Source organism: Lutra lutra, chromosome 3 (assembly GCF_902655055.1).
Source record: "Lutra lutra chromosome 3, mLutLut1.2, whole genome shotgun sequence".
In the NCBI taxonomy this organism is placed as follows: Eukaryota; Metazoa; Chordata; class Mammalia; order Carnivora; family Mustelidae; genus Lutra; species Lutra lutra.
Genome location: NC_062280.1, coordinates 74,958,549 through 74,985,027, shown reverse-complemented (window position 1 = coordinate 74,985,027; position 26,479 = coordinate 74,958,549). Strand labels below are relative to the sequence as shown.

Below are 26,479 nucleotides of genomic sequence, written 5' to 3'. Positions count from 1 at the left end.
TCTCTGCCTACTTGTGATTTCTCTCTGTCAAATAAATAAATAAAAATCTAAAAAAAAAAAAAAAAAAAAAAAAAAAAGAAGCAACAAACCCCAGGTCCACTCCCTAGCCAGACAACACACCCACCACCCAACCCCCATCCACAAGTGACCTGTGGGTCACCATTCAAGAAGAAGACTGGAAGGGGTGGGCAGGGGGGACAGTGCATGGGGAGACTGAAAGAAGGAGATTAAGTAAAAGTCACCATATAAACTGTGGGGTCCTTAGTCCTCTTTTTCTACCCTACTACCAAAACCCAAGAGTCCTTTCTAGAGAAACCAAATGGCTCCAAAGAAAAGATCTCCACAGAAATGCAACAGGATATTATATTTTTAAAAAAGAAACAAAGAGGGGAAAAAAATCTTATAAATTAAAATACAGGGACACCTGGGTGGCTCAGTCAGTTAAGCATCTGAATCTTGATTTGGTCATGATCTCAGGGGTGTGAGATCGAGCCCATGTTGGACACAGTGGGGAGTCTGCTTAAGAGTCTCTCTTTCCCTCTCCCTCTGGCCCTCACTCCTCCTCCCCACTCTCTCTCTCATTCTCTCTAAAATAAATAAATCTTCAAAAAAAGAAAAGAAAGAAAGAAAGAAAGAAAGAAAGGAAGAAAGAAAGAAAGAAAGATATTAAAATAGTTTTTAAAATTTCAGGAGAGCTGGAAGATAATATATAATTCAATGAGAAACTGGAGAGGAAAAATTTTTTAAATTAGAGGCTTAATCTGGAAGATCCAGCACTTAAATAACAGAAATTCTAGAAAGACAGGCTAGAGAAAAAGGAGGAGAGAAAATTATCAGAAAGATAACACAAAATACTCCCAGAAATTAAGTAGACAAGTCTCCAAATTGAAGGACTCCACCAAGTCGAGTACCCAACAACATGAATCAGCAAAGACCCACACAACATCATGAAACATCAGGGGTAGGGAGAAGCTCCTAAAAGCCTCCAGAGTGTAAAAGCAGGTCTGTGTAAAAATTAGTATCAGAAATCTCATAAAAATAACAAATACAATAAGACAATGTGGCACTGCCTTTAAAATTCTGAGAAAAAATTATTTTCAACATACACTCCAAACTACCAGTCCATCAAGAGCAGAGACATTTTCAGACCTGTAAAGCTTCAAAATCTTCACCTCTCAGACTCTTCCAAGCAAGTTTTCAGTGGTGAATACACTTTAGCAAAAAAAGGGGCAGTAAATCAAGAAAGAGGAAGTCATAGGATCCAATAAACAGGAAATGCAACCTAAGACCAAAAAACAGAATAGGTCCCAGAATGACTGCCGAGCCATGAACTGGCCTGAAAAGCAACAGTCCAGATGGCAGAAGACAAAGGATTGTAGAAGAAAGGTCTCCAGGGGGCGCCTGGGTGGCTCAGTGGGTTGAGGCCTCTGCCTTTGGCTCAGGTCATGGTCCCAGGGTCCTGGGATCGAGCCCCGCATCAGGCTCTCTGCTCAGCAGGGAGCCTGTTTCCTCCTCTCTCTCTCTGCCTGCCTCTCTGCCTACTTGTGATCTCTTTCTGTCAAATAAATAAATAAAATCTTAAAAAAAAAAAAAAAAAAAAGAAGAAAGGTCTCCAAAGGTTTAAAAAAAAAAAAAAAAGGAACTGATAGATTATTTGATGTTTTTGAGCACTTAAGCCTTTGGATAATCTTTGTGATAGGTATATAAAAAAACAAGCAAAATCTTAAAATCAGGCAGTTATTAATTCTGGGGAAAATAAGGGCCTAGTAGAGAAGAAATACTGATAGATCACCCTAGCATTCATGAATGACCAACATTTATAGCAGTCCCCCCCTTATCCCTGGGGACCCGTTCCAAGGCCCCCAGAAGACCCCTGAAACTGCAGCTAGCACTGAACCCAAAACACGCTATGTTTTTCCCTATGCATATATACCTCTGATAGAGTTTAATTTATAAATTAGGCACAGTAACAGATTAACAACAACTGCTAATAAAATGGAACAATTATAACAACATACTGCAATAAAAGTTCAGTGAACATGGTCTCTCTCTCTAGTATCGTATTCACCCTTCTCCTTGGACAACATGAGATGATAATGCGTCTACGGGATGAGACGAAGGGAGGTAACTGACGCAGGCACTGTGACACATTAGGCTACTATTGCCCTGATGACATAAGGATGATCACTTGCTTCCAGACGGCGACTAAGTGTGGGTAACTGAAGCCAAAGCAAGCGAAGCCACAGATGCAAAACAGCAGATAAGTGGGAACTACCATGTAGCTACTGATTTTATAAAAATCTGCAGCTAACCTATATTGGGAGATTGGGAGAGACAGGGAAGCAACAGGGGGGAGGGAGAGATACAAGAAAAGCAAATCCTGCTTGCTCTGAAAGAAACTCCAGAAAGCATTTCTGAAATTGATAAATCAAGACAAAGGAACACAACATATTTTCAAGTAGGAAATAACTGGTAAGAGCTGAAAGTGCTTATCTCTGGGGCACTAAGCTGGGGAGAAGGACCTTCTTTTCACTAGGAACTATGTACATGAGTTACTTTTTAATAAAAAGAAATTTTTTAAAAATGCTTTTCATTGACAAATTTGGTATGAATTCCAAGAACAGAGAACTGGGGAACGGGAAATACAAGAAAAGGAAACCCTCTTTACTAGCTTCAACCTGCTTACCCCAGCTGGGCTACTAAAAGACAGACCTCCTACAAGGTGCTCCAGCCTCACCAGGCTTTCTTTCTGGCCGGGTCATACCCTCTCCACCGAAGGGCAACAGCAAGGCTCAAAGGACAGACCTGGAGGCACTTCACTTAATGAAAAAAAAAGGGGTGGGGTAAGAACTGGTAGAACCCAAATTAATGATATAGTAACACACATGGAATTAGTATTAACAGCAGTATAATAGTAAGATATTACAAAGATATATTTCCTGAGATCTGCATGATGATTTCTAACTTAAACACCAAGTGTAAGAATGCACAGTGAAAAAATTACACTTTAGGGTCAAAGCTTCCATAGTGACTATGGAAATAAAGATACTTCATCTCCTGCTGTAGAACTAAATTCAAGAAACAGCAACCATTTCTCAACCTGTCTTGATTAAAGATAATACAATAATTCAATGTAACATAACAGGATTCAATTGTAGTCCAGTTAGAAAACAATTTGCATCCAAGTAGCTTTAACCGTGGAAGCCTGGGTTCTCACACAACAGAAACCAGGCACTTAGAAAGAAAAGCAGCACTGGCTTTGCTTGGAAGATTAATGATATACCAGAAGTCCCCAAGTTTCTCGATAACCTCAAGGCCTAGACAAAGCAAAAAACCAATAACTATACATTACAGAAAATTCTGACAAGCTAAAATTCTTATAGAATTGTTCTTATTTGGTTTACCTTTTTCTTGCAATTCAGAAAAGTCAGGCCATACTTGAACATACACAGGGCTCCTCAAAACCCAAGGTTCGCTGAGGCTTTACACGTTGCTTCATGCTATCAAGTCACTAATTCAAATCTAGATGTCATTCAGGATACATTTATACTCCCCCCAAAAAATGATTTCACAAATGTGTTGGCTCCTAAGGGGAAAAAGCAGATTCCAGTAACAATAAAAGCCATACTGAGGAATATAGCAACACCTGTTCAAAGCACCCATTTCAAGGGGGAAAAAAATGATACAACCCAGAAATGATAGTATTTTATTTTAAAAAATATTTACAGAAAACTGTTCAAGAACTCATCTTTTTGGATAAAGCAATAAAAAAATGGATTTATTTCCTATGAGTTCAAAAGCCTGGTATAGTGTTTTCATTATAAACCTACTGGTTCAAAACAAAAAAAATACCAACCTAAAAACGCCCTTCAGTAGCACCTTGACTTTCATGATCTAATCACTATGCAAATTCTTACTACCACAAAAAAAAGCAAAAATTCTGATTACTCACTCAACGTGAAACTTACATCATTAAAATTTTCTCAAATCAAACATATGAAATACAACATATGAGCAGAAAAAAATTCCACTTAAGATAGTCTAATGATCTGTGTGCTATTTAAAATCACAAATACTTTAAAGTAGCATACAGTTTATCTAAATGAATATTAATATATTTAGATTGTTTATGTCCATTTTAAACTTATAATTACAGATTTATTTTTAGTGAAGTAAATACCAAATATTAACTCTTTTAAAAAAGTCCCACATAAACCTACGAGAAAAATTTAAAGTGAAATAGGCCACACTAGTCTAAGCTCATAGGCAACAAACCAAAAAATATGCCTCAAAAAATATGCAACAAACCAAAAAAATATACAAACAAAACCAAAGCAATAAAGAACACTAATAGCACTTGATAAAGATTAGACAGAGTATCAATAATATAAAAAATACAATGTATTATATGAGGAGTTTGAATGCAAAAACCATATATTTATTAAACATGTGATTAACTTAAAAACACCAAACCAGTTTGTTTTAAAGTGCTCCTCATCCAAGACCTTGGACAAAACCATCCCTCCAAAATGAATTAAAAAAAACAAAAAACAGTTTACAAGGCAAACACTGACAATAGGTATGACAGGCACTACCAAAAAATGCTATTCGTTCTTTAATTAAATAATGCCATTCTCAAGTGATGTAGAGCAGTCACCTTGACAGAATTCCTTTTTTGTATAAATAGTCATAAATAAAAAAATGTCCCTAGATAGTCTACAGCTGCAAACATTAATACCTTACAACAGCAGCTTAATGTCTATTTTAGGAAAAAAAGCACTAAAATCCTCTTCCATTGAAAGGCATTTATTTCTCTGGTATAAGTGAGCAAGGTCACTACAAATTAACCTCTTTTCTAGAACAATGTAAATAACAATGTATACACATCTTAAATTTGGTAGGTCATAAAAGTTAGGATGCAATCATTTTTTTGATGCAACAGAAAAATAAATAAATAAAAGTTAAATACTTTAACCCAACATTTGGTATTGACAAATCAGTAGTGTCAACTTCACATGTGAAGGACAGCACAGTCTGGTTTTTAAAAAATCCTCAATATGTCACGGTTTTCGGGCTAAAAATATTTAGAATATTAAATGTTTCCTTTTGCTTAAAGGAATACAATAGAATCTCCATCAAGCTGCTATCGTAACTCATTTTTAGCTGGGGTAAAGTGACCGTCTGGTCCATGGCACAAGTTACATATTATATCACACTTCTGTCAAACAGAAACCTTATGTTTCTAAGATTTCATGTTTATAAGCTACAATACACACTGACTCATCTGTCAGTCCCTCACAGTTTTTTAGAAAAATATCTACATTTGTCCTTATGGAGGTCAAAATGTTACACCATCATTTGTTTAAAAAAAAAAAAAAAAGATGCACATTCATATTGTGAAGTTATTAGGAAAATACTCTTGCAAATAAACTATATAAAGATAAAATACACTTCAAAGGTATGTGGGTTGTTTTTTTGTTGTTGTTTGTTTGTTTTACAGTATTCTATAAAGTGCAGAGAAATCCTAAGGGAAAAACTACTCCCTATAACATAGTTTAATTACAGCAGCTTTTGCATAGCAATACTTAGAGGAAGTTGGACACTTCCATTTCCTCAGGAAGAGAAGGATGGACGAGGATCTTCCGATTCAGATTTTTTTTTGGCCATAAGTCTGCTTTCTTCAGGAATTGTTGCTGATGTCAAATCTCCATTGAGTGTATTTCTTGAACAGTGAACAGGTCCTATGAAGAAATTAATTAAACGGTTAAACACCCTATTGATACGAACTCCAGTTCCCTGTGGGGGAAAAAAAAACAACTTAAATTTCCTATTTAGGGACATGAAATTCCTTCAGCTTCCTATTAATATTTTGACTGTTTGCCTAGTAGAGAAAAATCTCACTTTCCTGCTATTGGCAATCATAAGGAGAAACTTCATAGTTAAGGAAATAAATTATGAGGCTACCAGAAGTAGAGATATTTGTTTTGTTCACGGCTAGAAGCACAGTTGGCACATAACAGGCAGTCAGAAATATGTGCTGAAGTGAATGTGGTCTTGGTTAACTATGGTTTCTTCAGCCTGACTGTGGTAATGCTGTTAGTATCCCCCTTGTTTTCTAAGGAAAAACAAAAAACAAAAAATAAGACTCGAAAAAGGTTATATGCGTAACCCAAGATCACACAACTGGTAATAGAACGACTTCCTGAGCAAAACTGACAAGGTACCTGTCACCAGGAGTCCCTATATTTCCACGTCGAATACAACTCACAGAACTGTTGCTGCAGCTGTGGGCTGAGAGCCCTGGCATGGCCCCACCCCAAAACAACTGCGCTTTTATATGTACATGGTATTTGATTTTACCATGAACAATTACTACTTTTATAATTTTCTTAAATCTAGTTAATAAAAAATAGAAGGGATTTTCTCTCTCAAGGAAAAGAATATTTGGGGATAAATATTCTTAGTGGGGCCGCCATTAAGACTGCCCAATTGCAAAACACATACTTTCTAAAGAAGAGCACTAAAATGCAGTCTCCGCTTTATCAACTAACTGAGACACTAAACTTTAGGATAAACAGAAGGAAATCTAAGGATAAAACTTCTGACCTAGAAACCTGAGATACATGTATATAAACAGGGATGCTCATGTGTGTGTGTATACGTGTGTGCAATATGTGTGACTGGTTCTGTTACACTCCTTAACAGCTAGCTATGGGAATGCCAAATGGACTCGGGCATGTGCACTGAGAGCTTATGGAAATTGTTTTCAAAAATCAAAACCAGGGTGCTTAAAAGAGCGCTAAGAAAAATGGCTGGATTTTTTTTTAAAATTACTTTCACCATCACAAATAAAAATGATCCCCTTAGAGTAAAAAGGAGAGCATCTACAGAAAAGTACAAGGCAGCATACAGAACCCTTTCATGGGCTCTAGACTCAAAGAGTCACGTAAACCAAGCAGAAAGAACAAAGTAAATCAGAATCTACTTGTCTCTGGTAACTTTTCTTTCCACACCTAACCTCTAACCCTCTTCCTCTTATCTCCTCCAAGTTGTACTAAATCAGCCTGGAAAAGTTTCTTTCTCCTTCCCCCTTCCCACCCTCACCCCTTTTCCTTCCTTCTTTTACCCACTGTCCCAACTTAAATTCAAAAATGGCAATAAGCATAGAGTAGTGCTCTTACAGTGTTCTGTAAGAAAAAAAACAAAAAAAAGATGTCATCATCCTCTAAAAATCTGAAAATGACCAGCAGTCCCTCTCTAATCTCCACCATCTTTACAAACTCTATCTTCCCCTCTCATTAAACCCGTTTAATTTTCTGGTTCAGTAAAACAAATGTTAATCAAAGTGAATTAGCTGGGCTCTTCCAGGCAACCTAAAGAAATCTAAACACTGTTTATGTCATTTCCACAAGAGAAATAAAATCTGTGTTCCAAACAACAGACTTACAAATTCTTGGAACACAACCTATCCCCTAAGTAGGAACTGTATGTAATTTCCATCACACATGTTTCATGGTCAAGAGTAAAGACTCTGAAAAGCAAAAGTCTACTAATGGAGTCGTAATAGTAAGACCCTATTTGTGTTCACTAGAAATCACGGTCACTACTGTCGAACTAGATATTCTGACATACTTTCAAAGCTTTCTCTCTGAAGAGAAAATAAGTAAATTTGAACATAAATCACAAAACCTTTCCTAAAGTATTCAATCACAGTATGTTGCCTCTTTAAAGAAAAAGGGAGAAAAAGGTACAAAAATAAATGCTACTATAATTCACCACCACCACCTGAAAAATTTAGCCCTTTCAAATTATTTAAGTAACAATGCTGATTTTTTTTCTCTGAACTTAAGACCTTGCCTTTATTTTCCCCTAGAATCTTACCCACAATTCATGCTTTCTTCTAAAATGTTTTTGAAATGTAAATATAGTGGGAGTAGAACATTACTAAGAGATTACTAAAATGTAGTGGGAAGAAAACTTTTGATGTTATATCTATAAATCAAAGATATGGCACTTACATGGATGTATTCAGCACTTCTTAGTTAATAACAAAGGTGTCTGTAAGAAGAAATATGAGCTTCTGTGGATTGTGTGCTGTTTGCCTGGCTCTGAATTAAGGAATGAATCCAAGGGCAAAGTACGGTGTTGACTCTCAGTATCCTGCTTAGAGGGCACCACAATAATTCTGGAGAATAAGCCAAAGAAAGAGACAGAGCCCCATTTAACTCACTATCTGGGTCTTCAAGAGAAATATCATTACAAGAGTCTGTATCTGAGTAGGTTCTTCGGCGGCGCTGGGCGAGTCGGTGATGTGTAGATACTGGTTCTCTTACAGAGTGGCTACTCCTACAAAGTAAGTAAAATGCATTACATTGTAAGGCCTTAAACAAATGATAATACCCTTAACTGGAGTGGGGTTTTTTTTGTTTGTTTTTAGAGTCAGTGGAGGATGCGGGTAGGGTAGGAGGGTCAGAGGGAGAGGGAGAATCTGGGGCAAGCTCTAGACTCAGCATGAACCAGACATGGGCCTTGGTCTCATGACCCTGAACGTATGACTTGAGCTGAAATCGAGTCAGACACTTAATGGACTGAGCCACCCAGGCACCCCTTAACTGGAGTTTTAAATGACTTCTTTAAATGAAAGTGGAACTATATTTATTTCCAAATTTTTATTTTAGCAACTTTTGATTCCTTCAGAGGTCAGGCCACAGGCAAGTCAAATCATTTAGAATCCAGCTGGTAACCTGAAGAATAAGACCTCTGAACCAAACTAAACGGAAAGGGGGTAAAAGAAAGCAACTTCTTTTACAGAGAAGGGTCCAGTGAGACCATAGACATATCAGATGGTTAACAAATGTTCAAAAACCAAAAGTTATGACTTCACAAGTGCATGTATCTAGTGTCAATCCATATCTGATCAAAAATAGCAGCGTGAAGGGGATAGGCAAGCAGGCAAGAACATGCTAGAGGTCAGCTCCCTGACAGCAGCAAAAACAAATAGCCCTGGCAAATAGAGGCTACAAAAACTATTTTTAAAAAAGCAGTCTGTGGGGGCGACTGGGTGACTCAGTCAGGTAAGCATCGACTGTCAATTTCAGCTCAGGAAGGCCATGATCTCAGTGTGGTAAGACTGAGCCCTGGTGTCTGGCTTCCCACTTAATGCTGAAGTCTGCTTGTCCCTCTCCCTCTGCTCCTTCCCCCACCTCTCACGTGTGCTCTCTCTCAAATAAATTAACAAAACAAAACCAAATAAATAAAAAATAGCTTGGAAAACTAGAAAAATCAATCTAAAATATCCAGCACAGAAGCAAATCGGCACCACTCAACAGCACTTCAGCTACCACTGTATGGAAAGCCCAACATTACTGTTCGTAATGACTATCCTGATTTATCAAGAAAATATAATTTTAAAATTCTAATTATATTTGGGGCACCTACGTGGGGCACCCACGTGGCACAGTTGGTTAAGCGTCTGACTCTTGGTTTTGGCTCAGGTTCTGACTTCAGGGTCCTGATCTCAGGTTGTGATATCCAGCCCATTTTTTTCTTTTAATTCTAGTTATATTTTATCTAATACGGTAGAAAGGATAAAATACAGTTCAGAAAAACATCTATCACAAAAATAAGTTTGTAAAAGGGATCAAGCTTTTACTTAACTGGTGAAACTCTTCACTCCCTGACAGGATCAGGTATGTATACATCGCAGGGCTCCTCTGAGCACAAGATAGTTCAGAGGTTACATACTCATGGTGGGGGGGTTGGAGGGAGTGACAATACTAAGGGCTCAGTTAGCACTTTTTCTTAATGTAGAGAAATAAAAGCTAATGCCACTACAATTTCATTGTTTTCCAAAGAACCAATCAGAGCAACTTAAAAGACCTACCAAGATAAAGAACACTTTAGTAGCCTGGGATATTAGCAAGATCTATCTAGAAGATAAATGTCTTAAATGTGTTGCTATGAGTATCAATTGGTTTTTCTCTTTTTTCAATAAGATCTTTAACTCTTAACAAAACAACAGATCAGAATGAATGTAAGACTATAGAAAGCTGTCATAAAGTAAGCCTAAGCTTTGGACCCCCCAGTACCTCAAAATGGATTTCTATAACCATCACTTGATATAATTTCAAACATTTAAAAAAGGTACAAGAGGGGCATCTGGGTGGCTCAGTGGGTTAAGCCTCTGCCTTCAGCTCAGGTCATGATCTCAGGGTCCTGGGATCAAGCCCCACGTCGGACTCTCCGCTCAGCAGGGAGCCTGCTTCCCTTCCTCTCTCTCTGTCTGCCTCTCTGCCTGCTTGTGATCTCTGTCTGTCAAATAAATAAATAAAAATCTTTAAAAAAAAAAAAAAGGTACAAGAGCTGACAAGCTGTTTACCTTGCTGGTGAATTTATTCACTCATTTTTATCCTCACTGACTACCTACAGGGGCTAGGCCCTATACTTAGATACAATGCTAAGCAAATCAGAACCAGGCTCTGCTCAAAAAGTTGCCAACCCACACTACTTCATGTTAAAGGCCCAAAAAACTTCTCTGAGTAGGTATAATTTTGAGAGAACTTGATTAGAAGAAAAGTTTATTTTACCTCTCTGAACTGCAAGAACCAGGATGGCTGACAGAACGCTTCATCTAGAAATAGAAAAGGATAATGAGCATAATCCATACACCAAGTAGAATAATACAGTTCTGATTTATTATCATTATTATAATTAACACAAATCTGCTCAGAGGAAAAGATGACTGGCCAAGAAATTTATCTTATACAAACTCAAGCAACACTATCAGCACAATGTCAAGCTTTGTCCCTAATAACCATTAATTGGAATCTTTCTCGACACATATCAAAAACATGCTAGATTCTTTCCTCAGTAATAAAAATCAAATTTTATATGTATCCTATGTGTCTGAGTGTGTGCATATATATAAAAATATTTAAAAAGTATATAACCAACCCAAAAAACCATACTATTTAAAGGAATATATAGCAAGCCAGAAAATAATCTCTCTCCCTCTCTTTTTCTTAAAGGCCAGGAAAAGAATCTGGTAGCAAAGCTTCTCTTTATAATTCATTATTCAGGTAGCTGTTACACAGATGTTCTAAAGTATGGTTTTCATGGATGATGCCATTAGTAACCCAAGTCTTTAAAGAACTCAGAAGAAGAATCCTAAATCTCAAATAGGTCTCTAAAACATGTATTTTATTTTATTTTATTTATTATTTTTAAAGATTTTATTTATTTATTTGACAGAGAGAGATCACAAATAGGCAGAGAGGCAGGCAGAGAGAGAGGGGGAAGCAGGCTCGCCGCTGAGCGGAGAGCCCGACGCTGGGCTCGATCCCAGGACCCTGAGATCATGACCTGAGCCGAAGGCAGAGGCTTTAACCCACTTAGCCACCCAGGCGCCCCTAAAACATGTATTTTAAAATAATTTTAAAAACAAAATTAAGGAGGGAGGAGTCAAGATGGCGGAGAAGTATCAGCTGAGACTACTTCAGGTAGCGGGAGATCAGCTAAATAGCTTATCTAAAGATTGCAAACACCTATAAATCCAACGGGAGATTGAAGAGAAGAAGAACAGCAATTCCAGAAACAGAAAATCAACCACTTTCTGCAAGGTAGGACTGGCGGAGAAGGGAATCCAAAGTGACTGGAAGATAGACCGTGGGGGGAGGGGCCGGCTCCCAGCGAGCGGCGGAGCAACGGAGCACAAAATCAGGACTTTTAAAAGTCTGTTCTGCTGAGGGACATCGCTCCAGAAGCTTAACTGGGGTGAAGCCCAGGCGGGGTCAGCGCAGCCTCAGGTCCCGCAGGGTCACAGAAGGATCGGGGAAGTCTGAGTGTTGCAGAGCTTACCGGTATTAGAACAGGGAAGCCGGCTACAGAGACAGAGCCGAGGAGTCACTCTCAGCTCGGGGTTACCTTGAACCGGTCGCAGGCTCGGTCAGCTCGGAGCGCGGCCGGAGGCCAGGGAGACGGGAGTCATTGGGCGCTGTTCTCTGAGGGCGCACTGAGGAGTGGGGCCCTGGGCTCTCGGCTCCTCCGGGCCGGAGACTGGGAGGCCGCCATCTTCACTCCCGTCCTCCGGAACTCTACGGAAAGCGCTCAGGGAACAAAAGCTCCCGAAAGCAAACCCAGCAAACCCGAGTGGATTACTCAGCGCAGCCCCGGGTAAGGGCAGTGCAACTCCGCCTGGGGCAAAGACTCTTGAGAATTACTGCAACAGGCCCCTCCCCCAGAAGATCAACGAGAAACCCAGCCAGGACCAAGTTCACCTACCAAGGAGTGCAGTTTCAATACCAAGGAGAGCGGCGGAATTCCAGAGGAGAAGAAAGCAAAGCATGGAACTCATGGCTTTCTCCCCATGATTCTTTAGCTTTGCAGTTAATTTTTTTTTCTCTTTTTCAATTTTTTTTTCTCTTCTGCTAAATTTTTTTAACTCTTACCGTTTTCTTTTTTAACATTTTTTAAATAGTTTATCATATATATATATATATATATTTCCTTTTTATATTTTTTATCGGCTTTCTTTTTTTAGTAGTTTCTTTTTTTTTTTTCTTTTTTTTTTTTTCTTCTGAACCCCTTTTTATCCCCTTTCTCCCCCCTCACGATTTGGGATCTCTTCTGATTTGGCTAAAGCATATTTTCCTGGGGTTGTTGCCACCCTTTTAGTATTTTACTTGCTCCTTCATATACTCTTATCTGGACAAAATGACAAGGCGGAAAAATTCACAACAAAAAAAAGAACAAGAAGCAGTACCAAAGGCTAGGGACCTAATCAATACAGACATTGGTAATATGTCAGATATAGAGTTCAGAATGACGATTCTCAAGGTTCTAGCCGGGCTTGAAAAAGGCATGGAAGATATTAAAGCAACCCTCTCGGGAGATATAAAAGCCCTTTCTGGAGAAATAAAAGAACTAAAATCTAACCAAGTTGAAATCAAAAAAGCTATTAATGAGGTGCAATCAAAAATGGAGGCTCTCACTGCTAGGATAAATGAGGCAGAAGAAAGAATTAGCGATATAGAAGACCAAATGATAGAGAATAAAGAAGCTGAGCAAAAGAAGGACAAACAGCTACTGGACCACGAGGGGAGAATTCGAGAGATAAGTGACACCATAAGACGAAACAACATTAGAATAATTGGGATTCCAGAAGAAGAGGAAACAGAGAGGGGAGCAGAAGGTATGTTGGAGAGAATTATTGGAGAGAATTTCCCCAATATGGCAAAGGGAACAAGCATCAAAATCCAGGAGGTTCAGAGAACCCCCCTCAAAATCAATAAGAATAGGTCCACACCCCGTCACCTAATAGTAAAATTTACAAGTCTTAGTGACAAAGAAAAGATCCTGAAAGCAGCCAGGGAAAAGAAGTCTGTAACGTACAATGGTAAAAATATTACATTGGCAGCAGACTTATCCACAGAGACCTGGCAGACCAGAAAGAGCTGGCAAGATATATTCAGAGTACTAAATGAGAAAAACATGCAGCCAAGAATACTATATCCAGCTAGGCTATCATTGAAAATAGACGGAGAGATTAAAAGCTTCCAGGACAAACAAAAACTGAAAGAATTTGCAAACACCAAACCAGCTCTACAGGAAATATTGAAAGGGGTCCTCTAAGCAAAGAGAGACCCTAAAAGTAGTAGATCAGAAAGAAACAGAGACAATATACAATAACAGTCACCTTACAGGCAATACAATGACACTAAATTCATATCTCTCAATACTTACCCTGAATGTTAATGGGCTAAATGCCCCAATCAAAGGACACAGGGTATCAGAATGGATAAAAAAACAAAACCCATCTATATGTTGCCTACAAGAAACTCATCTTAAACCCGAAGACACCTCCAGGTTTAAAGTGAGGGGGTGGAAAAGAATTTACCATGCTAATGGACATCAGAAGAAAGCAGGAGTGGCAATCCTTATAGCAGATCAATTAGATTTTAAGCCAAAGACTATAATAAGAGATGAGGAAGGACATTATATCATACTCAAAGGAACTGTCCAACAAGAAGATCTAACAATTTTAAATATCTATGCCCCTAACGTGGGAGCAGCCAACTATATAAACCAATTAATAACAAAATCAAAGAAACACATGGACAATAATACAATAATAGTAGGGGATTTTAACACTCCCCTCACTGAAATGGACAGATCATCCAAGCAAAAGATCAACAAGGAAATCAAGGCCTTAAATGACACACTGGACCAGATGGACATCACAGATATATTCAGAACATTTCATCCCAAAGCAACAGAATACACATTCTTCTCTAGTGCACATGGAACATTCTCCAGAATAGATCACATTCTTGGTCCTAAATCAAGTCTCAACTGGTTTCAAAAGATTGGGATCATTCCCTGCATATTTTCAGACCACAATGCTCTAAAGCTAGATCTCAATAACAAGAGGAAATTTGGAAAGAACCCAAATACATGGAGACTAAACAGCATCCTTCTAAAGAATGAATGGGTCAACCAGGAAATTAAAGAAGAATTGAAAAAATTCATGGAAACAAATGATAATGAAAACACAATGGTTCAGAATCTGTGGGACACAACAAAGGCAGTCCTGAGAGGAAAATATATAGCGGTACAAGCCTTTCTCAAGAAACAAGAAAGGTCTCAGGTACACAACCTAATCCTACACCTAAAGGAGCTGGAGAAAGAACAAGAAAGAAACCCTAAACCCAGCAGGAGAAGAGAAATCATAAAGATCAGAGCAGAAATCAATGAAATAGAAACCAAAAAAACAATAGAACAAATCAACGAAACTAGGAGCTGGTTCTTTGAAAGAATTAATAAGATTGATTAAACCCCTGGCCAGACTTATCAAAAAGAAAAGAGAAAGGACCCAAATAAATAAAATCATGAATGAAAGAGGAGAGATCACAACAAACACCAAAGAAATACATACAATTATAAGAACATACTATGAGCAACTCTACGCCAACAAATTTGACAATCTGGAAGAAATGGATGCATTCCTAGAGACATATAAACTACCACAACTGAACCAGGAAGAAATGGAAAGCCTGAACAGACCCATAACCAGTAAGGAGATTGAAACAGTCATCAAAAATCTCCAAACAAACAAAAGCCCAGGGCCAGATGGCTTCCCGGGGGAATTCTACCAAATATTTAAAGAAGAACTAATTCCTATTCTCCTGAAACTGTTCCAAAAAATAGAAATAGAAGGAAAACTTCCAAACTCATCTTATGAGGCCAGCATCACCTTGATCCCAAAACCGGACAAGGATCCCATCAAAAAAGAGAACTACAGACCAATATCCTTGATGAACACAGATGCAAAAATTCTCACCAAAATACTAGCCAATAGGATTCAACAGTACATTAAAAGGATTATTCACCACGACCAAGTGGGATTTATTCCAGGGCTGCAAGGTTGGTTCAACATCCGCAAATCAATCAATGTGATACAACACATTAATAAAAGAAAGAACAAGAACCATATGATACTCTCCATAGATGCTGAAAAAGCATTTGACAAAGTACAGCATCCCTTCCTGATCAAAACTCTTCAAAGTGTAGGGATAGAGGGCACATACCTCAATATTATCAAAGCCATCTATGAAAAACCCACCGCAAATATCATTCTCAATGGAGAAAAACTGAAAGCTTTTCTGCTAAGGTCAGAAACATGGCAGGGATGTCCGTTATCACCACTGCTATTCAACATAGTACTAGAAGTCCTAGCCTCAGCAATCAGACAACAAAAGGAAATTAAAGGCATCCAAATCAGCAAAGAAGAAGTCAAACTATCACTCTTCGCAGATGATATGATACTATATGTGGAAAACCCAAAAGACTCCACTCCAAAACTGCTAGAACTTGTACAGGAATTCAGTAAAGTGTCAGGATATAAAATCAATGCACAGAAATCAGTTGCATTTCTCTACACCAACAACAAGACAGAAGAAAGAGAAATTAAGGAGTCCATCCCATTTACAATTGCACCCAAAACTATAAGATACCTAGGAAAAAACCTAACCAAAGAGACTAAGAATCTATACACAGAAAACTATAAAGTACTCATGAAAGAAATTGAGGAAGACACAAAGAAATGGAAAAATGTTCCATGCTCCTGGATTGGAAGAATAAATATTGTGAAAATGTCTATGCTACCTAAAGCAATCTACACATTTAATGCAATTCCTATCAAAGTACCATCCATTTTTTTCAAAGAAATGGAACAAATAATCCTAAAACTCATATGGAACCAGAAAAGACCTTGAATAGCCAAAGGAATATTAAAAAAGAAAGCTAAAGTTGGTGGCATCACAATTCCGGACTTCAAGCTCTATTACAAAGCTGTCATCATCAAGACAGCATGGTACTGGCACAAAAACAGACACATAGATCAATGGAACAGAATAGAGAGCCCAGAAATAGACCCTCAACTCTATGGTCAACTCATCTTCAACAAAGCAGGAAAGAATGTCCAATGGAAAAAAGACAGCCTCTTCAATAAATGGTGTTGGGAAAATTGGACAGCCACATGCAGAAAAATGAAATTGGATCATTTCCTTACACCACACACGAAAATAGACTCAAAATGGATGAAGGATCTCAGGCAGCAACCTCTTCGACCTCAGCCGCAGCAACATCTTCCTAGGAACATCACCAAAGGCAAGGGAAGCAAGGGCAAAAATGAACTATTGGGATTTTATCAAGATCAAAAGCTTTTGCACAGCAAAGGAAACAGTGAACAAAACCAAAAGACAACTGACAGAATGGGAGAAGATATTTGCAAATGACATATCAGATAAAGGGCTAGTGTCCAAAATCTATAAAGAACTTAGCAAACTCAACACCCAAAGAACAAATAATCCAATCAAGAAATGGGCAGAGGACATGAACAGACATTTCTGCAAAGAAGACATCCAGATGGCCAACAGACACATGAAAAAGTGCTCCATATCACTCGGCATCAGGGAAATACAAATCAAAACCACAATGAGATATCACCTCACACCAGTCAGAATGGCTAAAATTAACAAGTCAGGAAATGACAGATGCTGGCGAGGATGCGGAGAAAGGGGAACCCTCCTACACTGTTGGTGGGAATGCAAGCTGGTGCAACCACTCTGGAAAACAGCATGGAGGTTCCTCAAAATGTTGAAAATAGAACTACCCTATGACCCAGCAATTGCACTGCTGGGTATTTACCCTAAAGATACAAACGTAGTGATCCGAAGGGGCACGTGCACCCGAATGTTTATAGCAGCAATGTCTACAATAGCCAAACTATGGAAAGAACCTAGATGTCCATCCACAGACGAATGGATAAAGAAGATGTGGTATATATACACAATGGAATACTATGCAGCCATCAAAAGAAATGAAATCTTGCCATTTGCGACGACGTGGATGGAACTAGAGGGTATCATGCTTAGCGAAATAAGTCAATCGGAGAAAGACAACTATCATATGATCTCCCTGATATGAGGGAGAGGAGATGCAACATGGGGGGTTAAGGGGGTAGGAGAAGAATAAATGTAACAAGATGGGATTGGGAGGGAGACAAACCATAAGTGACTCTTAATCTCACAAAACAAACTGAGGGTTGATGGGGGGAGGGGGTTTGGGAGAGGGGGGTGGGGTTATGGATATTGGGGAGGGTATGTGCTATGGTGAGTGCTGTGAAGTGTGTAAACCTGGCGATTCACAGACCTGTACCCCTGGGGATAAAAATATATGTTTATAAAAAATAAAATTAAAAAAAAAAAATTAAGAGCACTAATAAATATGACAAATACCAAATTTAATTTAAAAGATCCAACTACTCCACCAAAAAAATTGAAGGAGATCCCCAATTAAAATAGATTATTTCAATGTTTAGCAAGGCAGCTGAAAAGCAAAGTTTATACTACAGGATAAGGTCATTTGCTTTTACATGCAGGGGCTCAAGGGTCTTACAAGTCCAAGTCTAACATCTGATTTATGTAAATGCCTGCTGTATTTGTAACAGGAGCCACCAGGTGCTCAAAGAAGTCCCAGCTGAAATGATAACAGATATGACCAACCCAATTTATAGTCCAGGAACACTAATATGATTGACATTAAGCTGCAGTTGGACATTAACATCTCCTTTAACAGAAGTCAAGTCCTTTGGGATTACTCACCACCTAAGGACATCCCAACTACAATTATTATTCAATCTGTGGGTCAAATGACGATTGTTTGAACTTCTGATTATGATTTCAAATAAAACCAAATGCACATTTATTCTAGGAAGGGACACAATAAGATTAACTACATAAAGTAGTTTAAAAATCAGTTTAGGGGCACCTGGGTGGCTCAGTGGGTTAAAGCCTCTGCCTCGGCTCAGGTCATGATCCCAGGGTCTGGGATCGAGCCCCACATCAGGCTCTCTGCTCAGTGGGGAGCCTGCTTCCTCCTCTGTCTCTGCCTGCCTCTCTGCCTACTTGTGATCTCTCTGTCAAATAAATAAATAAATTTTTAAAAAATCAGTTGAAATAGTTTTAGAATTCTCAAATCTTCCATAGCTTTATTTTCCATTTACTCATATTATTAAAAATGATCTAAATAAATTCAGGTAATAATCTTTACTTAATTTCATATTGCTAAATTGGCCGGGGTGGATAAAAGAACCTAGAAATAAGTAAGTTCTATCCTATTCCTTCTTCTAACAAATAAGCCTTCAAGAAATTGCTAAAATAGTACCAGGTGGCATTCTTCCTTCTATAAAAGGGCTCCTGGGATGCCTGCATGATTCAGTTGGTTAAGTGTCTGTCTTTGGCTCAGGTCATGATCCCAGGTCCTGGGATCACGTCCCACATTGGGCTCCTTGCTCAGCAGGGAGCCTGCTTCTCCCTCTGCCTGCCACTGCCCCCGCTTGTGTCTCTCTCTGCCTCTCTCTGACAAATAAATAAAATCTTTTTCAAAAAAGTGTACATATATATGTATATATACATATATATGTACACACATATACACATACATATGCATATATATGTGTGTGTGTGTATATATATCTATACACACACACACATACAAATATATATTCTTGAAAACACCTGGATGAAAGAAATGTAAAAGTTTCATCAAACTCTAGTCTCACCTGTGAGTTCTGTATAGCTTACCTGAGCGAGTTTATTAGCTTGGGAAGGACAACAAGTCCACTGCCCCCAGCAAAGAGTACTGGTTGTTCAGGGCAATCAGAAAGAAAGAAACTAAAAAAATCACCTGTGGTAAACAGGTCAGCCCCTTTGCAATGACCTGCTGATGGAGGAGGCCCTTTATTTTAGAGATGAAGAAAATGAGGTCCAGAGAGATTAAGGAACTTGCCTATTCAGAGGGCTCAAATCCAAATACTGACTACAAAATACTGTTTTCCCTATATCATGTTGCTTCAAACTCTTTACAATTCCTTTAAGATTTGCTTGGTTTTATCCCTTTGCTTAATTTTATCCCTCATTTTGTCCCAAGGAGAGCAGTGCCCCCGACCTCTTCTGTGTCCCAACACCCACAGAGCATTTTAATTATTTCCCCAGCATGCTGGGATAAATGGCACAGTCCTCCAAGGGGAGGCAATCAGGACCTTGGCACATTCTAACCCCAAAGACCTGAGAGGCTCCAACACTGAAGACGTTAGATCTGTTGATTCAATTTGTTGACTATTCCCCTCCCACTGCCAGTTTCCTCCCTTAAAAATAAAAACAGAAACAAACATGCAATATCACTGGGAAAACAAACAAACAAACAAACAAAAACAATTCCTAACCATTTGAACAGGAGAAGGTGACACAGGAGAAACCAAGGGATCCGGATGGGACAGCTGAAACATCTCAGGTTTAAACTTGGCATTCGCTATCTTCACACATTCCTCAAGTGTTGTGATGAATGTATTACACGTGGCACTAAGCAGAGAAGAGGCTTCATTCATGTTCTGAAAAATTACGCAGAGTTGAACAGACTCAAAAACGACTACATGGACTCATGCACTATGTTCTAACCAAGTGACTAAACATTACCTCCAACAGACACCTTACTAGCTTGTGCAAATCTACTCAAAGTATACTACCTTAGAAAATTAAAGCAATACAGGAATAAGAAATGCCTATCAAGCAAACAATGCATGAATTAGAGTCTAAGAAAAAATCAGTTTTGCATTTAACCCAAATACCAATCGTATTAAAAACTATGTACAAAAATATATCTTAGATAACCTAACTAAACAGTAATTTTCTAAGCAACCAAATTCTGAAGGAGGTCACAGCAGTAGAACACCCTGAGAGTTACTTAGTTACTTAGTGGCAGGCACAATTCGTATCTACCTCCAACCCCTTCTCCTACTTCTTCCTTGGTAGAATACAAACCCCAATCTTTTTTTTTTTTTTTTTTTTTTTTTGGGACAGCAATATGTCCTGACCCTGGGGGGTGAATACAGACTGGTCTGAGCCAGTCATGGTTAGTCCATGACCCTTTGTCAAATATTGGTATTTCTTCAGTTTCCTTTGACCCAGACCAAAAAAAATAAAAATAAAAATAAAAAAATAAGAAGTCCACTGAGGAGTTGCTGAGACTTTTGTTCCTGGATAAAAGCCAAGGACAGCAAATTGAGAAGGTCTTTTTCCACTCTGGTTATCCCAACTGCCTCCTGCACCTGTGTGACGTTGGAAGTCACCCTGAAGCCTTGGGCAGAGAGGAAAAATTGAATACACCAAGAACAGCAGAGTGGAAGGACAGAACAAGCCCAAGTCCTCAATACGACCACAGAGCTCCCGGAGCAAATGTGAGGGCACCTACTTCCAGAGAGCTTATGGTGAAACAGTAAATGCCCTTCTAGTTTCACGTGCCTGCAACCAGAGGTGACCTCACAGAAGATTACTTCCCACCAGGAGAAGGCCACAGGAGGGACAGGAAGATTTCTTGTCCCATTTCTCCCAAGTCAGGTAGAAGGAGACTAGGAACCATGCCGGCCTCCCACCTAGAGAAAAGGAGGGCCCACTGACCCTCTTTTATCAGAAAGTGTGAACCTATTTCAGAGCTGGGCCCCACAAATCTGAAATTTGATTCCTGTATTACTCTTCTGAGGACACTTTTTAAAAGTTCTTTGATAATAGCTAAATTATCAACTCTCAGTCACTGAAACTGGGGCCTTATATACCAAAAGAAAGAGAACAGTGGTTGCCTAATGATTCCAGTCCAGAAAACAAAGCCCAGAGTGCTTCTTCCCCACCCCCACCTCCAAATCATCAGATTGGCTGCAAAAATATGCCTTGATTTCCCAGAGAAATGTGCTGCTTCCTGCTTTCCTCTGGTTGCACAGATATAATCTAGAAGATCCTACAGATATCCAGAGTCTGTAGTAGGGACAGCTCAGAGTAGCTAAAAATAGCTCATTTAGAAAATGCTTCTCTGTCACCCCTTGGGAAGAACCTCACCCATCAGGGTATTACAAAGCATAACCAGACATAAAGGGATCATTTTTGTGTACCTCCATGCTGGGAGATGAGTGATTCTCATCATGGTGAACAAATTCTTGGATAGTATGAACTTGCTGCATTAGGAGATCACAGTAGAGGCGAAGTTCAGACATTTTGGTTTTCAGTGATTCACTGGTTTCGCTTATTTCTGAAGGGAACATATATAAACATTCACTTAGTTTGTTTTCATATCCTTTGAGCAATAAAACAAATGGAATCATTTAAAAAGTAAGGCAATAGATATAAATACCTATAGCTTATGAGGTGGGAGCTCTTGGAAATAGGATACAAGGGTCTTGAAGAAATACCGTTTCTTCAGACAACTGGGAAAAAACGGGAGTCATATATCTGACATGAAGTTTAGGTAGATTAATTTCCAGAGGCAGGGTGATGACCACTGGATCTTTTTTTAAGATTTTCTTTATTTTAGGGAGTCTGGGTGGCTCACTCTTTAAGTGTCTGCCTTCAGCTTAGGTCATGACCCCAGGGTCCTGGGATCAAGTCCTGCATCAGGGTCCCAGCTCAGTGGGAAGACTCCTTCTCCCTCTCCCACTACCTATGCTTGTGTTCCATCTCTCACTGTCTCTTTCTTTCTCTCTCTCTCTCTCTGTGTCAAGTAAATAAAGAAAATCTTTTTTTAAAAAGATTCTATTTATTTTGAGAGAGAGAGAGAGCATGTGAGTGGCAGAGGGGCAGAGAAAGAGAAAGAACCTCAAGCAAACTCTACACTGAGATGGTGCCTGACAGGACTCAGGGATCCATCTCACTACCCTGAGATCCTGACCTGAGCCAAATCAAGAGTTGGTCACTTAACCAACTGAGCTACCCAAGAGCCCCAACCATTGGATATTTTATCCAGAATATTCTCATTCCATTACTCACCTTTCATTTAAAAAGTGCTTATATTTCTTCTTTTGTAAATGGTTTTTTCTAACCTTTACACGTTTTTCCAGTTGTAATGTTCAGTTTTCTCTTATTAATATTCAAATTAATAATTTATGAAAGTTCTTACCCATTAAAGATGGTAATTTTTCCCTTCCTATATACTGTTTGCCCTTTTCCATATCTGCTGTCTTTTGGTTTTCTTTATTGTGCATTTTAACACAGAGAAGTTTTTAATTTTTATGTAGTTAAAACTATCATATAAACATCTATTTTCTTCTGTTCCTTCCATAACTTCATCTTCATATTATACTGTTTTCAGAATGGTTTTATTAAGAACTTACTTTCTTTTCTTTACTATGTCCAGAAAGAGTAAATATCCAGCCATAATCTCAGTCATTACTTACCAATACCTTCTAAACTAGCAGTGTAAATAGCAGAGGAAGCAGGGAAAAATACATGTAGTAGATCCTGCCATTTCTCCCTTATTCCCTGAATCAGTGGCACAGCTTTGTGATACCAGACACAAAGTCACTCTAGCCACAGTGGACCAAACCAGCTCTATCTGCCCATTTGACCTAACCTAAATTAGTTTCTACTCAAATTTAAGTCCATACCTTTTTTTTTTCCCCAACTACAGTACAATACATACAATGAAATTTACTATCTTAACCATTTTTAAGTATATAGTTCAGCGACATTAAGTACATTCATAATGCCTACAACCATTAGCATCATCCATCTCCAGAACTTTTTCATCTTCCCCAACTGAAACTTCACACCCATTCAACAATAAAGCCCCATCTCTCCCGCCCCCTAGCCCCAGTCAACCATTACTCTACCTTCTGTGTCTCTATAAATCTTATTACTCTAGGTATCCCAGTAAGTGCAATCATATAATATTTCTCCTGTTGTGACTGGCTTATTTCACTTACCTTAAAAGATTCACCCATATTGTAGCATGTGTCTGAATATCCTTCCTTTTAAATGTTGAATACTATTCCATTATATGTGTAATACTACATTTTGTTTATCTCTTTCTTTGTCTATGGACATTTGGGTTATTTCTACCTTTTGGCTATTGTGAATTTCCATTCCTTCTTATCCTACCCTTAGCCATACTCTACCCATGATGTTCTTTCATATATTTTTAAATGATTAAGATTCAATTCTAGGCTTTCATTTTTCAATACCCATAGTTTACTTGTTTTCAGTAACCTAACTCCTAGTATTTTTTAATTATTAAAATTATCATATTAAAAGTATTATATAATCCAAAAAAATAGAAAAGAAAAATCAAACAACTGCAAACTCACTCCCAAAATATAAATATGTTTTTTAAAGATTTTGTTTATGTATTTGAGAGAGGGAGCATGAGCAGGAGGAGGGACAAAGGGAGAAGGAGGAGACTCCCCGTTGAGCAGGGAGCCCTATGCATGAAAAATAAGCCTCCTTCCTATAAACTACCCTCCAAAGGTAACAACTTGACCAATTTTACATAGCTTTTCTGAGCTGACCAATGAATGGATATGTAATTTTGAATCCTGCTCTTTTCCAATTATCATTTAATGTTGGGCATTTTCTCACATTATTAAAATTCCTTGCAAACATTTTACTGGCTACATACCAGCTTATATCAGCCTATACTTTATTGACCCATTCCCCTAAATTTCAACCTTTGCATTGCTCACAAGTTTTTTTTTTTTTACTATAATGAGTATCTAAGCATGTAAATCATCTTCTACATTTCTGATTATGTCTTTAGGACAGATGACTAAAAGTGCACAAGACACTATACATTTATGTTTAAGAAAATATTCTCATCACAAAAGAAAAAATATATAGTTTACCTTTTTCTTTTTTTGTCCTAGTATCAGTCAAACAGGCTTTGGAGCTCCCCAGAGCAACCAGCCACCTCTGTCTTTCCGCCGCATTCACCGCCTTCATGTAGAAATGCTGCTCGCCTGGAATGATTAATTCCATTCTTGTGTTGTCTGCTGAATGGACTATGATGATAAACATGGGGGAAATACAGTCATGAACTTAAGTAATTAGGGGAGAATCAAACAATCACTCGTACACAGTGTTAGAGGTTTCAGACACCTAAAACAAGAAGTCGAGTTTCAGGAGGCAGGCATTGCCTCTTCCTAAAGGGCTGTCTAGTGGTCTCTCAAAACCACATGCTCACATATTCATGCTGGCAGGGCGCCAAAGTGGTGCTCGCAAGAGAAAGCGAAAACAGCACTGACAACTAAAAAACTCCCTCTCTGGGGGGTGCCTATACTACTTTCGATATACAGGCACTGTCACACTTATCACACAGGTTTTACTGATTTCTTTGAAAGCAAAGGCTGTGTTTTATCCCCCAAACCTAGGATAGTGCCTGACATTCAGAAGAAGCCCAATACATGGTAGCTAAGGCCACCTTCCATTAGCACAGCAGTCCTCAACTAAGGGCACATCATAAGCATGAGTATTTGAGACCTTCTCTTTCCTACCATCCTCCCTGCTCTCCTAAACCACCCCCGCCTTGATACTCTGACAAAAGAGAACTAATCAAGGATCATAGTGAGCCAATCCCCAATCCTTGTTGTAAGACTAAATTTGTGCTACATCTTCCTTAATCAACAAGCATTTACTCAGCTCAGAGGAGTGACAGTAGAGGGGGAAAATAGGAGAGGAGAAAGAAAGGAGTCTTTGCTCTAACAGAGCTGACACTTTAGCCAGAGAAACAAACTGACACACTAAAAATAATCAAAACAACTAAATGATAAACTCTTTGGTATGAAGACACCATATGTAATTGAACTGAGAAAAAGTAAGAAAAGGTAGGAAATAAGCCTTCAGGAAGAAGGATTTGACAACAGTAGGGTTTAGTTAAGAGAAAAACTGCATAAAAAAGGCCTAGATGAGGAAATAAACACAATATGTAGGGAGGAAACAAGCCTAAATAGAGCCTTGTGTTGTATTACATGGTAATGATATTCATGAATGGACAAGCTGAGTTGAGCCAAATTTTCAGGGGCCCTGAAAGTCTGGAAGAAGCCTTAATTTATATGATTAATTACTGAAAATACTGACCAGAGGTACTATGGCAAATAGTGCCAAAAAAGCTTGGCTAGCTTATTATTCTACTTAAAAAGACCATCCTTGGATGTAGATAGTGAAATACATAAATATGCAACATTCAATGATGGGTGCAAAAGATTTCCAAACTAGGATAAAACCCCCAGGCTCCAAGAGTAACTCTTTTTTGGCTACTTGTTAATACTAGTGAAAGTATCAGTAGATACCTCAAAAGAAAACCAACCTCAAATTTCTAATAATTGTTGCTACAAATGAAAATAAGATGACTCCTTTTTTTTCTTTTTTTAAGTAGGATCCATGCCCAGTGTGGAACTTGAACTCACAACCCTGAGATCAAGAGTTGCACGCTCCACCCACTTAGCCAGCCAGATGCTCAAAGATGATTCCTTTTAAAACATACCAAAATTAGTGTATTAGCCAAGGATGTCCCCTCCAAAGTAGTTACCTGAGAAGACAACAAACTTAAGAACAAGGCTCCCAAAACACCGAATTCTTTAGCATAAAATGGACAAGACCTCTATATGCAATATGTAAAACATTACTGAAATTAAAAACCTAATTAAATATAGGACTATACCATGTTAATAGATCATAAGACTTAGTACTGTCAAGAACACAATTCCTCCCAAATTGATGTATAGATTAACACAATGCCAGTCAAAATTCTAGCAGACATTTGTGGAAATTTACAAGCAGATTCTAATATGCATTAAGGAAATGAAAAGGACCAATAATAGCCAAGACAATCCTGAAAAAGAATAAAGTTAGAAGACTTAGACGATCAATTGCGAGGAAGTATAAAGCTAAAGAAATTAAGACAGTGTGATATTGGCGCAAGGATATAAAGCAGGTCCTTGGAAGAAAAGACAGTCCAGAAAAAGACCCAATGTACACGGTCACTCACCTTGTGACAAAGACATTCCTACAGTGCACTAGGTGAAAGGTTGCTGTTTTCTATAATTGATATTCAGTCAATTGAATATCCTTATAAGAAAAAAATGAATCTTAACTCCTGCTGATAC

General features: G+C 38.4%; 1 protein-coding gene across 2 annotated transcripts in view; it reads right to left on the bottom strand.

The window, feature by feature from the left end:
- Positions 1-3,689: 3,689 nt before the first annotated feature.
- Positions 3,690-26,479, bottom strand: part of PLEKHA3 (pleckstrin homology domain containing A3) — a 33,206-nt gene continuing 10,416 nt past the window's right edge. For both annotated transcript variants that reach the window (XM_047722295.1, XM_047722294.1), the window contains exons 3-8: positions 24,221-24,376; positions 21,500-21,636; positions 19,784-19,948; positions 10,587-10,630; positions 8,231-8,346; positions 3,690-5,741 (exon numbers count right to left, since the gene is read on the bottom strand). In XM_047722295.1, the coding sequence (XP_047578251.1) occupies positions 5,614-5,741; positions 8,231-8,346; positions 10,587-10,630; positions 19,784-19,948; positions 21,500-21,636; positions 24,221-24,376 (746 nt within the window). In that variant the 3' untranslated portion in view covers positions 3,690-5,613. The remainder of the gene's footprint in view (positions 5,742-8,230; positions 8,347-10,586; positions 10,631-19,783; positions 19,949-21,499; positions 21,637-24,220; positions 24,377-26,479) is intronic.